A 13,581-nucleotide genomic window follows, 5' to 3' on the forward strand; every position below is an offset into this window, starting at 1 on the left:
TACAAGGAGCCCATCTGTGCATTTTGTTTGCCACTTGGCATGAGCATGAGAGGGAAGAAGGAATCTGAAATCTCAATAGTCATTTATCTCTTGCTTCCTTCCTCATTTTCACAGCATTTTACAAGGATTTTGGCACATTTGAAAACTGGGCTTTGGTGTTGAGACTGTGTCAGTGTCACTGCTGGTGAAATGCAGCCAGTTTGGTTTTGATCCAAATTCACTCCTCATGTGTTCCAACATTGTTTATTTCTCAAACTGATCTATTATGCAAATATGTTTTTCCCATATTGTTTTTTATTGTCACAGTATGTAATATAAGCAGCCATCTAGAATGAAGAGATGGTGAAATCTGCATCCTCTCCTTGTATGGGTTGTTCACATAGGGAGGAGAAGAAAAGAGAGAACTTCCCAAAAAGTAGAAAAACACTGGGAAGTTCATAAAAGTCAAATGTAGATAAAACCTGCAGATGTAGTGTACCTGTTCTCCCAAGAGGAAACTTAAAACTGCTTCTTTCCATGAAATACAACCCCTGTTTTCAGCTAAGGCTGCCCTAAAAGAGCATTACTCTCCTCAAAATACTGAATTTTACAGCTCTATCAAGTCTCAGCACTTGATCCCAAAGCTCCAGGTTCTGTGCAGTCAGTCCAGACACTGATGAGGGGGTTCCAGAGTGGAGGCCAAGCCCTCCAGGCCCTACGAGCTCCCACTGAGTATTGGCCTCCTAAAGCCTATGCTGGACCTTTTTATTTCCAAAAAGAGGGAAAGGTAAGAAAAAAGATAAATCTCTTTAGGGAAAACACCCTGTAGTTTAATTGAAATGGCAAATGCAAAGTTAAAAAAAATAATAAAAAAAGCCCAACATCTGAAAGATCTAACAGTAGAATAAATAAATATACATACAGCAGTTTTCAAAATAGGAATATCTTAAAAACATACAGCAACTCTCAGAAAATGTCTTGGAAAATGACAGACAATATTAATAGAGACATTGTTTAAATATTTAGTATTTTAATTTTAAGAACATGCACTTTCTCATCTGTATTTTTTTCAGAAAAATGTGGAGTCATGCTGTAAGCATGGGGTTGTCTCTATTATTAGATTTCTCTTTTTACTGTTCCTTTGGAAAACAAAAAGTATGATTTTTCCTGTTTGTTCTACTTTGTTAAATCACTGAACAGAGCTGAGCTCTGTGTCCCAAGTGGGAGCAGATCACCACATGGAATCCTGAGGAGAAGCCTCTGGTGCCTTCTGGGAGAATGGAAAGCTAAGCTGGATGTGTTGATTCCAACTCAACCTTTTTAAAAACTACCTCATACTCAGATTTGGCCGCAAACAAACAGAATGCTTGCTCTGAGGCTTTGTCTTCTCTTGATCTTCTCTCCCTCTTGAAGTTGCTGTGAGTTCAGTGGGATGTTTGCTCCCAAGGGTTTTCCTTGACATTCAGATGATGTGAACTGCTCAGGAGCATGTGAGTCCTCCCTCTCCTGCAGTTCTGCTGCTTTCTCTGACAGATGCACGACAGGCACAGCCCTGTGCTGCCAACAGCACAGAAGGGACTTGTTATTTCACTAAAATCCTGAGATCTAAACCATGAGTCACTCTCCAAATGTTAACAAGGAAGGTCTTGAAGTTTGCATCTTTTAGATGACGGCTCTTCCATCTTCAGTGCTTCTGAGTTACTGGAATCAGATTTGCCCTTCTCCAAGACAACAGTGATGCCAGACAGGAGGTACCCTCCACCCCCACTCATGGTCAGCTTGGGATGGCTGCGATCTGGTAAAACCTTTAAGACAAACAAACAACAACAAATCACACCCCACAACCAGCACCTGTAAAAATCCACTCTGTGTGTGCACATCATGTTGAGTAATTTCAGCTTACAGGACAGGATCTAAATTTTTTTCCCAGCCACAACAACAAACAGCCATTTGGGAAGTGTATTTATCTTTAAAGTAGCTGCAGAGGAGAATCCAGTTGTAGAAATCCATAATAACAAACTGCTGCCTCACCCATTACTTCTTCCTGGCATTGCCAGCAAAAAAGATATATTTATTTCTATAGATATTTATTATATATATATATATATTATAAAGCAAGGTTTGAGGCCCATGACAGTGCCACGATGTGCTCAGAAGTGAGGTACTCTGCAAGAAGCTACAGCTGCTGCACAAAGCAGCCTGAAGGGATTCTGTGATTTCCAGTTCTGTCCCTGTCACCTTTCTGCAGCCACAGCATACCTTTGTGTAAGGACTGTCCCTCCAGCTGTGCCTCCTCCTTGCCTGACTGTCACTGCAGGTCTCAGAGGTTTTACCTGTGGCCAGGACACTGCACCTGCACACAGGACCCCTGGTCAGGCCCACCTTGTGTGGACGTCTAGGAATTATTAACCCTGCCACTCTCCTACAACTATTTCAGCAAACGTTTAATAAAATGCAAGAAAATAAAGTCTTTCCATTGGAAACGGTGACAGTGAAGCATTAAAGCTCTGCAGAACACTCTAGGGTAGAGCAAATGCCTGAGCTGAGACATTGTTTCAGTCAGTCCCACCTCCCCCCTGTTTTCAGGGAAGGTTCTGCTCCCCAGAATTCCCATGGTTTTGGCAGCTCCTACTGCCATCCTTACCTGGTAGTTCCGTAGCCATGTTTCAGACAGTTTCAGGTTGATGACTCCACCTCTTTCTCTCAGCTTGGTGTAACATTCTAATAATGGCTTAGAAAAACCAAAGAGGAGGTTACATAGCAGAATGGAACCAAGCTTGAACTGTAACAGCTGAAGTAACATCCCCATTTACCTCTTTATATTGGCAGTAGACAACAAAAGGCCTCGAAGGAGCAACAAATTCCAATAAAGAAAGTAGCAAGGGTGTGGGATGAAACTTGCTGGCTACAATTAAGCTGTAAAAAAAGTTTCATGCACATTAGTTTTCTGCTTCTGAAACCTGCTCACCTAGTGACATTTCCTCCTACTTAGCACAGCAATCAATTACAGCTTAGAAGTGTCTCATCAGCATGTTTTCATTGCTCTGACAACTCCCCAAATGTAAAAACAGATCATTACTTCCTACTGGTGTAATTAAAAGGCTGAAGCACTGCTCCCCAAAGTGCTGAATATTAAATGCATTGCAGGAGCACTCACTTCAGCTGTGTCGGGCTCCACAATAATTCTTACAGTCTAAGAAATTTCATGTTGCTTGCTCTGCCCCAAGACCATTTTCCAAATACAATTTAAGTTTTGTGACTGCCAGATGTTGCTTAGAATGTAACCTCAGTCGTGACTCTTTAGACTAAGTAGTCTTCTTTTAATAGTTTTATATAAAAAGAATATGTAAAGCGAGAACAAATCCTTAAAAGGCAACTAAAAACCTTTTAAAAAGGAACTATGTCCTTGACAATCTAAAGCCTTCATATTTTACTCTCCGTCTTCATTTTAACATCACACAATAACTTGGATCTACAAATGGTGGAGATTCTCTACCACTATCTCCAGTTTTAATCCAGAAAGTCACTGCTGAACTACACTGCAAGAAATGGTTGATAATAAGTTAATTAGCTATCAAGTTGTGCTTGTGCAGAAAAAAGGAGCTAATTAAACTCCTTCACAGTGTACAGAGACTACTGAGATGCCCCATCAATAAACATTTGTTCTCCAGGGCAATGTACAGCTCTGGAGCAGAGTTAAACTTGCCTGGCAAAAGGGAGGTAAAAACTGATGTTCAATTTTTTAAATACAACAGAGGTAAGAAGATGAGACAATTCTTTTTCAATTGTTCCCACTTTGGTTGTTTGCCAGCCACGGCCTCGCAGACCATTTACTTCTAATGCAAACCTCAAAGGAATTGTGCTCCATCATGAACCAAGCAGATCACAAAGGAAAGACTCATCCTGTGCCTTGGAATGCTGCACTGGCACTGCCAGGGGCTCTGCCAGACTCCAGGAAGGGAGGTGAGGGCTGAGAGACAGGGCAAAATCAAATGCTGCTCTTTCATATGGCAGCACAGATTGCTGCCAGCAGGGAGCCTGGCCAGGCACAAAATGGATGCAGTGGGTGAGGGGGGAGCAGGAAGGGGCAGAGGGAGGGAGATGGTCTAATTCCAAACATTTGGCATGCCTATGAACAAATTTCTGCTTCCACTGTGTCAGGAAAATGGAATAGTCTATCTCTAAAGTCTTCTTTAAAAGAATACCAAATACCCAATGAACATCTTCCTTTTTCCCCTCAGTGGCCTAACATCAGACCTGAACTCTCATGAAAGGAATTGAACCAACAGATCCAGGACAAACAATGTTTGACCACACAGCAGCACAGAAGGTAGAAATTTAACTGGAATGGTGTCTTCTACATTCAGTAATAAATACTGTTAAATTCAGGTACCTGAATTTGGTACCCACCTTCACCTAATGAACAGCTTTTTTCTACTCTGCCAGAAAGACTGGGACTTTCTCCCTACCTCCAATGTTAAGCACCTTTTTCCCTATCCTTTCCCTGTTTCTCTCCCGCAAAAAAATCCCTGAACCCTTATTTTCCCTGTCTGTTTCTAGTCTTTAATTTGAAGCATTTCCTTATTCCATGCCAAGTTTTCTGTGGTTCCTGATCTCAAGAAGCAGTGCCTATAAAAGGCAGATGACTGAGGAAGGGGGATCAGCCCTCTGGGACAGTGCTCTCAGGCACCATAAATTCTGTTTAGCCCCATCCTGCTGGAGCCTTCCTAAAGCCAGGAATCACTCATCCCTTCAGGAATGTCATTTGTTACAGCTTTCATGCATTTCAGAGGACAAGAGGAGGATAAAAGTGATGGAAAACAAATAAACAAGAGACAAATACTAAATGGGCCTCCTTGAACTCAATCAACAACTGAATGTGCTGTTTTACACGGAAGGAAATGTGAAGTCAAACATTAATTTTGCCTTTGCCAGATCATGCACAGACATTAATTACAGTGATGGTGCAGCACACAGCAGTGAAACCAGACCCAAACACTGCCACTATTCAAGCAGCTCAATGGTCACAGGCACTGCCAGACAGACATGCAGAGCTTTTTACAAACCTCCTTGAGCACTTTACTACTTCAGAGAACACAGAATTACCTGGTTCTGCATGTTTAAAAATTCTACCACTTAAATATGCTACATGAGGTATATGAAGGAGCATGAGTTAAAACATTTCATAGTAGTAAAACCCAAAAATTATATATACAAGCACTTGAAAATAACCAGTAAATGTGCAGTAAAATTTATTCAAGCAGAACAGCTTCATTTCCAGTGAACCAATATTCTTTGGAGGAAAAAAAATTAATATGTTATTAAATTAACTAAATTAATGTTACCTGGTTAACTTGAATCACTTCAGCATTTGCTAAGAGCATGGTGAAAAAGTCACACCCACCAAATGCTGTTACACTATCTTGGAGCTCAATTTCTAGGAATATATTGATTGTATTTGTTTTAAATTTATGATATTAAATCTTTGTGCTAATTTGTTCCTCTGGAATATCTGATCCTGGCTGAAGCAGGTAAAATAAAGTTATGTTTTTTCCTGTGTAAAAAGGAAATTAGTTTCTAAAAACAAACTAACAAAAAAAAAACAGAACAACAAATTTAGTTCCACTTTAATGAACTTAAAAGCTCAGGTTCTACTTTGCTAATTAGAATCCTGTTATTTTTTGGGAGTAATTTTGAATTAGATTCTACCTGGGTTCTGGTTTTCTTTGGACACATTTTTTTCATTTTTAATATTTGCTCATATTCAGTTGTCTTTTAGATAATTTCAAGCCATTTAAATGAAAGAAAAAATCTCCACCAGTGCCTTTTGTGCCCCCAGTTCTCTGCTCCATCCCACGGCCCCCGTGGTCTGGGATGTTTCAGTGGGAGCACTAAACTGGGAACACCATTCCCAAACTATGACAGCCCCAGGCAGACTCACCCATCAGCATTCTTCTCTTTCAGCAAAGCAGCAGCTTCTTTCAGCTTTTTCCTTCTCTCCCACTGTTTTATTTGCTTTTCCCGAACCTTTGAACAACAAAACAAACAGTTGGCACTTTAACTGGTAATTATTTATCAAATCATTATTGCCTGGACTGCATTTTGGGTTTTTGAATCTTAATGTAAGACAGAAGACAACCAGAGTTCCACCTAAACACCTGACTAAGCTGCATTTCAGCAGGGCTGAATCAGACAGCAGAATTTTATGTCCACAGATGTTGTGAAACCTGAACAGCCACAATAAATATTCTTACGTTTTCTTTATTTTCTTTTTCTTTGTTCTCTTTAAACTCTGCATCTTCAGCATTAATGTCCATCGTGTCTTGCTCTTCTGTTGGATTGATCTCCATAGGTGCTTCAGTAGCAGGTTCCTCCTCTGTTTCCTGCAGGGAAGTCTGTTTCTCCTCACTCAAGCCATTGCTTTCCTCTTCCACCAGTGCATTCTCCTCAGGCTCTGCAGGCAGAGTCTCTGTACTGAATGTCCCAGACAGGAGACTCTGCACTTTGCTGAGAGGAAATTCATGAAGATTATCAAAAAAAGGTTTGGGAAATCCAAAACAACTGGTGGCAGCTCTAACAGGTCCCCCTCCTGGGTACATCTGAATGATGGATCCATAGCCTGTGGGAGGGAAAGAATCAAAACACATTGGAAAGCCAGAATTCTTACAAATCTAAAATTCTTCCTAAAAAGCTTAAATGAAGGGTCCATTTAAGAAACAGGAAGTAAATTGCCTCTCTTAATCAAACCATCAAATTTAACAAGCTGTGGAAATATGCCTCAAGGTAGAAGACCTTTATTGAAAGCACAATTACTGAAATGCAAAAGGACAAGGTAACCCATGGAATATTTGTGTATTAAACATGTACTTAGGATTAGCTCAGAAACTAACATTAGCTGCTGTCTTCTAATATATGAGCCATTAGCTCACATAAGCAGTGACAAATTGCTAGAAAAAGCTAATTTAATAAATAATTAAAAGGCAAAATTGTACAGTTTCCATTACTTATTAAAGGAGTTGCTTGGATAAAACCCAAAATTTAAAGAGCCTCAAAGAATTTCTTCAGGCCCTAAAGGGCCCAAAGAATATCCAGGCCCTAAAGGAAGAGCTGTGAGATGTTAAACACACAAAAAATATCTTCCCAATAGTTAACTGAAATTGTTTTTACGGCCATAGGGCTACTTCTTGAAGTAAATTAGATACAATCTGCCTGTGAGCTTCCCAGACAAAGACAGCACATCTGTGTGCACATCACATCACCTCCTGCCTTTCCAGGCTTCTGGAATATAATTGTCACCTCTACCTGGTGCTTAGAATAATGAAACTGGTAACTGAGTTTCAAAGATAAATCAGAGTCAAACTTCTCCTAGAATATGCTGAAGGAAATGTCACACACGTTCAAAACACACACTAAATCTGATGCAGTGAACAAGAGGAGCTGCAGCATTTCCAGTGCTGTCAGAATTCCAGTGGCACTATTCCTGTTTTCTGCCATTCACTTTCCTGGACTTCCAGGTGTCTGGGAAGAATCTCTGTACAAGCTCTTTACAGCTTTTTCTGATCTGTCATAATGCTAAGAGAGGAACTAAAACAAATCTACATACAATGCTATAAATTTAATAAAAATTAAGTATATAAACAATTACATCAAATCTAATTATCTTTTTTTAAATGTTTTTAAGTACTGGAAAAAAAATTCCAACTGATGCAAAAACTTTCCCCACTGGAAAAACAAATTTTTCCTTGAATCCTGGTGGTGGTAAGACTAAATTTCAAAAGCTGAGGAAGCACTTTGGAGTGCTGCTCTCAGCAGTGTCCCACAGGTGTGTATTTCCATGCCCTTGGTGCAGCTCACCCCCCATTCTCTCCATCACAGCCCCCAGCACCAGGCCTGCACACGTCTCCATGACAATCATCTTGTTGCCAGCGTGGATGTTTCCCAAGGTCAGCATCTGAGCCAGGGTGTCGTATCTCAGGTGGCTGGAAGACAAGAGGCATTTCACAAACATCAGTTTGCTCACAGATGCTGCCTACTAGCCCAGGAGCCTGCCAAAAAAGTTGGATTACAGGTAGATTCAAAAAAAGCATCAGTGATCTTCAGAGTCACCACACAGAAACTTATAATTACACATCTGATAATGAAGAACTACAACTGGAGCCAACAAGAAATCAGCCAGGAAAAACAAAAGCAGGATATGCAGTGGGCTGCCCATAGCAAAGTGGACATCTTGTGCTGTGCCAGTCAGAGAAAGTATTTTTTCAACCTTTTGTTTGTTTTTTTTCTCTGGCATGTCAGCTTTGTAAAGAACAAACGGTATGGATGCATTTCCTATGCAATAATGAATCCCTTGTGGTTTTCACCTGTTTTGCAGGAGCCAGCATCACCTGGAACCCAGGATCAAAACCCAGCACGTGCACTGAAGAGACTCAGTGACAGCTACACAAATTACAACTAATCTTCAACAGTAAAAAGCAGCCAAGTGCAGAGATGTTGAAAGGAGAAGGAAAAAGGTTTGAGAAGCTTTAAATAACATGTATTTGAAGATTTTCAATCCCAGCATCTTAGATGTACTATTCCTTCATTTAAAAATGTATCAGTCCACTGTTTCTGTTTGTAACAATGTATCTCTTAGGTGAGGTGAGTGAAAATCAAAGAGAGCCTGATCCCTGCAGTCATGGCCCCGTCTGACTCTGACCCCATTGTTACCCACAGGTTTTTAAACTCTGGAGATTTGAGGATTTTGAATCCCTGACACGTTAAAGACAACAATTCTTGCCTGTGGTAAGTGGCTGGTTATCTTGTTACTGAGCCAGAAAACAGAGATGTGTGGCCACCAGCCAAAGCAGGTAAGAGGTACCTTAGAAAATCAAGGAACTTCTGTCTGTGTGGGCAATTAGCAAGGTGGTGTTGACAGGGAAATGGTGAATTCTGGCTCTGCATGCAAAAGAGCTCTCCTGTTTGCTGCCATATTGATTCATTTTTGGTATCACATTATCTTCCATTAAGTCACAATCTTCATGTTCAAGGGAAAGAGAAGAAAGGTGAGTACTGCATTCTTTGGTATAGTGCAGGTATTTGAAAAGTATTGAAGTATCTTTCTGTTGTCATTTGAAAAAAGAAACAAAATGAAAACTCACTTAATTTTTCCAGGTTCCCTTGCATAATACATGGTTGAAAGGATGCGAGTGGATGGTTTCACAATTGTAATAACTGCCTCATATCTGTAAAAAAACATAGTAATGGTCTTATTTTAATCTCAACAATTTGGGGAATTACCAAGTATTTTTCACATTTTAAAATTCACTTACTTTTTTTTCTTCTTCTTTATGTACTTATCTTGAGCAAATTCTGTTTTGTCTCTGAATGTTGTACTGTTCTCTATTAACTGCTGAACTATTTCCTTGGAAGAGACAATTCATTTTTGTTATGGCTAGCATTTATTTGTCATTCATTTCATAGACAGTATTTTTTTAAACAAGCACTGAAAATATTTTCTTCCAGTAGAGGCATGTATATCATGAACATCTCCTGGCACTAATGGCAAAGTCAGTCTCTGTTAACCAACAGGATTACACTGACTATGTGTAGGAATTTAATCACATAGTTTTGCATAAAAATCATAGAAATGAAAATGTTTATCCAGAATATTCAGTAATATTTCATTTAATCCAACTCCCTCTTTGGGTCTCTCAGATTCCAGTATCTCTGAGGGTACCTTTTTTCCCTGTTCCATGTAGTTCCTCCCCTCTGCTCTGGTTAATCATCAGACATGTCCCTCACTCCAATAATTTCTGCAGTCTCACAAATTTTGCCACACTACTGTACCAACTCCTTGCACAATGTCCAACTCCTTAGCATTTATTACTTCCTGCAATACTCCTCCTGATTTTTTTCCTTCTCTAGCTCGCAGGTCTACCCAGAATTCCAGTTTTTGGTTTCTTGGTCTCCCTGTTCTAATCCCCACCCTTTGCCAACCCAACTCTTTCTCATGCTTTCAGATTTCAGCTGGAGGGATCACTCCAGCAAAACCAAATCAATCCAACAGGACTCCCCTTGCTTGGCATTTGTCTCCATGACAGCAACACAAGAACAAAAATGCTGCTATTTTGGGTTCTGTGATCCAAGTAATTTAACTGCTAAAATTATGGGTTCTATGAAACATGGAGGGGACAAATGAAAAAAAAAGGAGTATTTTCCATTTGGACACTGCAGCTCCCCCTGTGCTTTAAAAACCTGCTCAAATAACAGAGTGGTGTAAGTATTCCTCACTTCCTATTGTGCTTTTCAGGCCATTATTCCTTCAAACACTTAACATGTGTGATTAATTATTTGAAACAGAATCTCTTTGTTTTTTGCTTTATTCTAGGAAAAAAATAAATTCAGTGCCTGGTTTATGTTGTTTTGTAGGGGTTTTTTTATGTTCCAGTAAAATTTACAGTGAGGAAACAGGGAAGTGTCCTGCACCACCAAGACACACTGTTCACAAACAGGAATTCAGATTTTAACAGACATTTAGGGAGGAATAACATCTATTGCTGCTAATGCAGCTTAAAATGAATATTCAGTGACAGTCCAGAAAGCAGAGTTAATAAAAGCACAGGAGATGCATGGCACAGGCTTGCTGAGGACACACAGGAAAGTCAGAGGGATCTTCTGCCATGGATAGTGAAAACAAAAACCATCAAAGCTGTCAGCCTGATTAGCACTTTCTTCTCCAACAGATAACACAACCAGCAGCACAACCATGGAAACAGAAGAACCATTCCAAACTCCTTGGACCCAGCAGGCAAAAGCAGAAAAACTGCTCCAAAGAGCCAGATGCAAACAGGAGATGAATTTGAGGTAAGCATGAGCAATTTCCTGCTTTTATTGGAAGGGTAAACCAAAGACCAGAGAGGATTGTGCCTGACAGCCTCTGCAGAACAGAGCTGGCTGCAATGCCTTAGTAACAATTTAAGACAGCTTAAAAGATCCCCTACTTTATGAAAGGTGCAGGCTTAAATAGCAACCCCTTTTCTAACAGAGCAGAACAGATCTCTTGGGAACACTCTGAGTTCCCCAGGTACAGATAAAGCAGCAGCATCACCCCTGTGTGGCAGGCACTGCCTACAGCCACACTGGTGCTACATTTGTTACACAGTGTTATTTGATAAAGCTTTATTGCTTGGCCATAATATTTTCCTACACCTTTGACAGTTTAATTATTGCACAATTTTAATATCTCTGTAATAGAGAAATAGTGTTTTGAACCTTTTACACAAGCAAAACTAAATGGTGATTATGTGAGCTGTACTTTTTTATGTTATGACTTCTGATGCCACAAAAATTTACTCTTTACTCTCCTCTGACAAAGTTGCCAACCTTACATAAAGTTCTCTCTGAAAACAGCTTTAGCATTTTTGTAGAACCAAAAAAAAAAGACTTGACCAGATGAACAAAGAAAAAGCACTGAAATCTATGCACAGATAAAAAGAATACCCTTTTCCAGAAACTAAAATGTAACCATCAAGGTAGCACAGAAATGACACCAAAACCTTATTTTTACCTGTCCTTTAATACCCTTGTCCTTCAAAGCCTTTATGTCATCATGAGTCAGTTTTTGAGACTTCCCATCGTCAACTATGTTACGATTATCTGTCCCTGCTTCCTTTGTTTCTAAAGGAAAAGGATATAGATTTGTAAAATCTAGCTCCAATAATGGGAGAAACACATGATTTTAGTGTCACAGAAAGCAGATTTCTCGTGGTTAAACACACATTTTCATGGCCTTGCAAAGTACAGCCTAAGCAAAGAAATGTCATATGTGAGGTAAAACTGAATGTCAATAAAATCACCCAGACTCAGGTTCAAACTTTCTCCCACATTAAAAAGATTATTTGTTACAGGACTAGTGAAACCACTGATCAAGACAAAACCATGCACTTTTATGACAGAAAGAATGTAGTTAACAAATGATTAATAGAAAGCTTTCCCAATTTCTTTGGTATCATCAAAGAAACAAATTCATTTGAACTAGTTTTCCAGCTATCAATCCTCTGGGATACCTGTGGTAGTCTCTTCCACCTCTTGCTTTGGCTGGAGGTTTCCACCACTGGTTACTTCAAACATAGTTCCATAAATATGTCCAATGGCATTATCCAGGTAGAACCACTGCTTCTCAAAAATTATCTTTCTGAAATAACAGAAAAGTGAGTAATACTTAAAGCATTATTTTTGTTGTATCTGAAACCCACTATACTTGAGCCTAAGCTATAGCTTTATATATGACATTTTCATCTGTATCCCAGAAAAAAAGCAGGACAAGCACAAAAAGTGAAATTAACCACAAAGCCCACATGAAACTGAAACTGGTCAGGGAAAGAACAAAGAACTTAAACAGACCATATAGGAATAACTTTTTCTTTCCACTTCAAAAGAATTTTCAAATGACAGATACAATAAGGCTATGGCACTTGACAGCATCATTTTTAAAAAGTCAGAAATATATTAAATCCAAGCTGGGTCATGCAGAGTAGTAGCAAAAAGATGAGCATGGTCCTGTGTTTTGCAAAGCTCCTCTGAAATAACATTTGCCAAAAGACTATGAAGAAAACAGACAGCAATCCTGGAAATGTTTCATTAAAAAAATTAATTTTTTCATTCCTTTCATTGTGATTGCACCAAAGCAGGTGTGCATTTTATCTTCCTTCACTAAAAATGGGATCCACAAAGCTTTCAGGCTGACCAACAAATGCTGCCTTGCTATCCCTGGGAATACCAATCTGGCAAATGAAACAGGTATCAGGATCTATGCCACGCTCACATTCAAATCAAAACTTGCCAATACGAGCCGTAATTATGCAAATTATACTCATCACTAACAGTCCCGTTCAAGCCTGGCACCTTTTAAATCTCCACCCTACCGAATGAGACAGCCGGCCCCATTGCCCACAAGGCTGCCGGGGAAGAGCCCGGGCTGTGCCCGGCGCCTTCAGCATTCCCTGCCGGGCTGCGGGCGCTCTCTTGCTGGGCCTGGGAGAAATTCGGGAGCCCCTTGCTGGCACCCCCTCCAAACCGCAGCTGGCCAGCATCCTGCTGCACAGCAAGGCGGCTGAGCACGCTCGGGGCAATTAACACTGCTCATTAGCGCTTCACGGAGCCGCGGCGAGCACGCCGAGCTGCTCGGGCTCCGCTGGGACAGCGGCACGGCCGGAGCCCCCGAACCTCTCCCGGAGTCTCACGGCAGTGCGGCCAGGAGATCTCCCGGCCTTAAGGGGGATTTTTGCCATAAGGACCGAGAAAACATTAAAAGCTTTCCCGCCGCCTGTCACACGAGCCTCGCGGGGCCGCTACTCCAGCCTGGCGCGGCGGCACCGGCACCGGGACCCCCTTCCCCCGCGGGGCCCCGCCACAGCCGCATCGAGAGCGGCGGGGGCGGCAGGCGCGGACCGCGGCCGAGGCGCGGAGCGGCCCCGGGAGCCGGGGCGCGGCGCTCACCTGCGGCGCAGCACCGACACCGCCTTGAAGACCTCGTCCCGCTTGAGCACGGCGCAGTCGCCCTCACGGATGCGCGCGCTCGGGCCGCCCTCCATGGCCGCCGCCGCCGCTCGCGCCGGGCCCCCG

General features: G+C 41.2%; 2 protein-coding genes across 6 annotated transcripts in view; one reads left to right on the forward strand and one right to left on the reverse strand.

Annotated features, from left to right (window-relative positions):
* Positions 1 to 787: 787 nt before the first annotated feature.
* On the reverse strand, positions 788 to 13,575 carry TRMT6 (tRNA methyltransferase 6). Of its 5 annotated transcripts, XM_039719080.1 has the most exons (11): positions 13,456 to 13,575; positions 12,024 to 12,151; positions 11,525 to 11,634; positions 9,288 to 9,379; positions 9,117 to 9,200; positions 7,834 to 7,958; positions 6,234 to 6,598; positions 5,921 to 6,006; positions 2,793 to 2,895; positions 2,624 to 2,710; positions 788 to 1,784 (listed from the first exon to the last, which is right to left on the reverse strand). In XM_039719080.1, exons 1-11 carry the CDS (start codon positions 13,548 to 13,550, stop codon positions 1,611 to 1,613), a joined length of 1,449 nt encoding a protein of 482 aa, XP_039575014.1. In that variant the 5' UTR covers positions 13,551 to 13,575; the 3' UTR covers positions 788 to 1,610. The 5 variants fall into 5 exon arrangements, with proteins under 5 accessions (XP_039575014.1, XP_039575016.1, XP_039575015.1 ...); XM_039719082.1 differs by lacking the exons at positions 9,288 to 9,379; positions 11,525 to 11,634 and having other exon boundaries at positions 13,456 to 13,534; XM_039719081.1 differs by lacking the exons at positions 11,525 to 11,634; positions 13,456 to 13,575 and having other exon boundaries at positions 12,024 to 12,154.
* MCM8 (minichromosome maintenance 8 homologous recombination repair factor) overlaps positions 9,386 to 13,581 on the forward strand; it is an 18,217-nt gene continuing 14,021 nt past the window's right edge. The window contains exon 1 of the mRNA XM_039719078.1: positions 9,386 to 10,821. Coding sequence (XP_039575012.1) covers positions 10,798 to 10,821 — 24 coding nt within the window. The 5' untranslated portion in view covers positions 9,386 to 10,797. The remainder of the gene's footprint in view (positions 10,822 to 13,581) is intronic.

The sequence above is a fragment of the Passer montanus genome, unplaced genomic scaffold, assembly GCF_014805655.1.
Source record: "Passer montanus isolate IOZ18808 unplaced genomic scaffold, ASM1480565v1 scaffold40, whole genome shotgun sequence".
NCBI classification, from domain to species: Eukaryota; Metazoa; Chordata; class Aves; order Passeriformes; family Passeridae; genus Passer; species Passer montanus.

Excerpts from the sequence above, each read along its gene's own strand:
- TRMT6 (XM_039719080.1), bottom strand. The coding sequence starts at position 13,550 with ATGGAGGGCGGCCCGAGCGCGCGCATCCGTGAGGGCGACTGCGCCGTG. Across the intron at positions 9,380-11,524 it reads ACAAGGGTATTAAAGGACAG|GAAATAGTTCAGCAGTTAAT; the intron begins GTAAAAATAAGG and ends GTCTCTTCCAAG. Across the intron at positions 1,785-2,623 it reads CATGGCTACGGAACTACCAG|GTTTTACCAGATCGCAGCCA; the intron begins GTAAGGATGGCA and ends TTTGTCTTAAAG.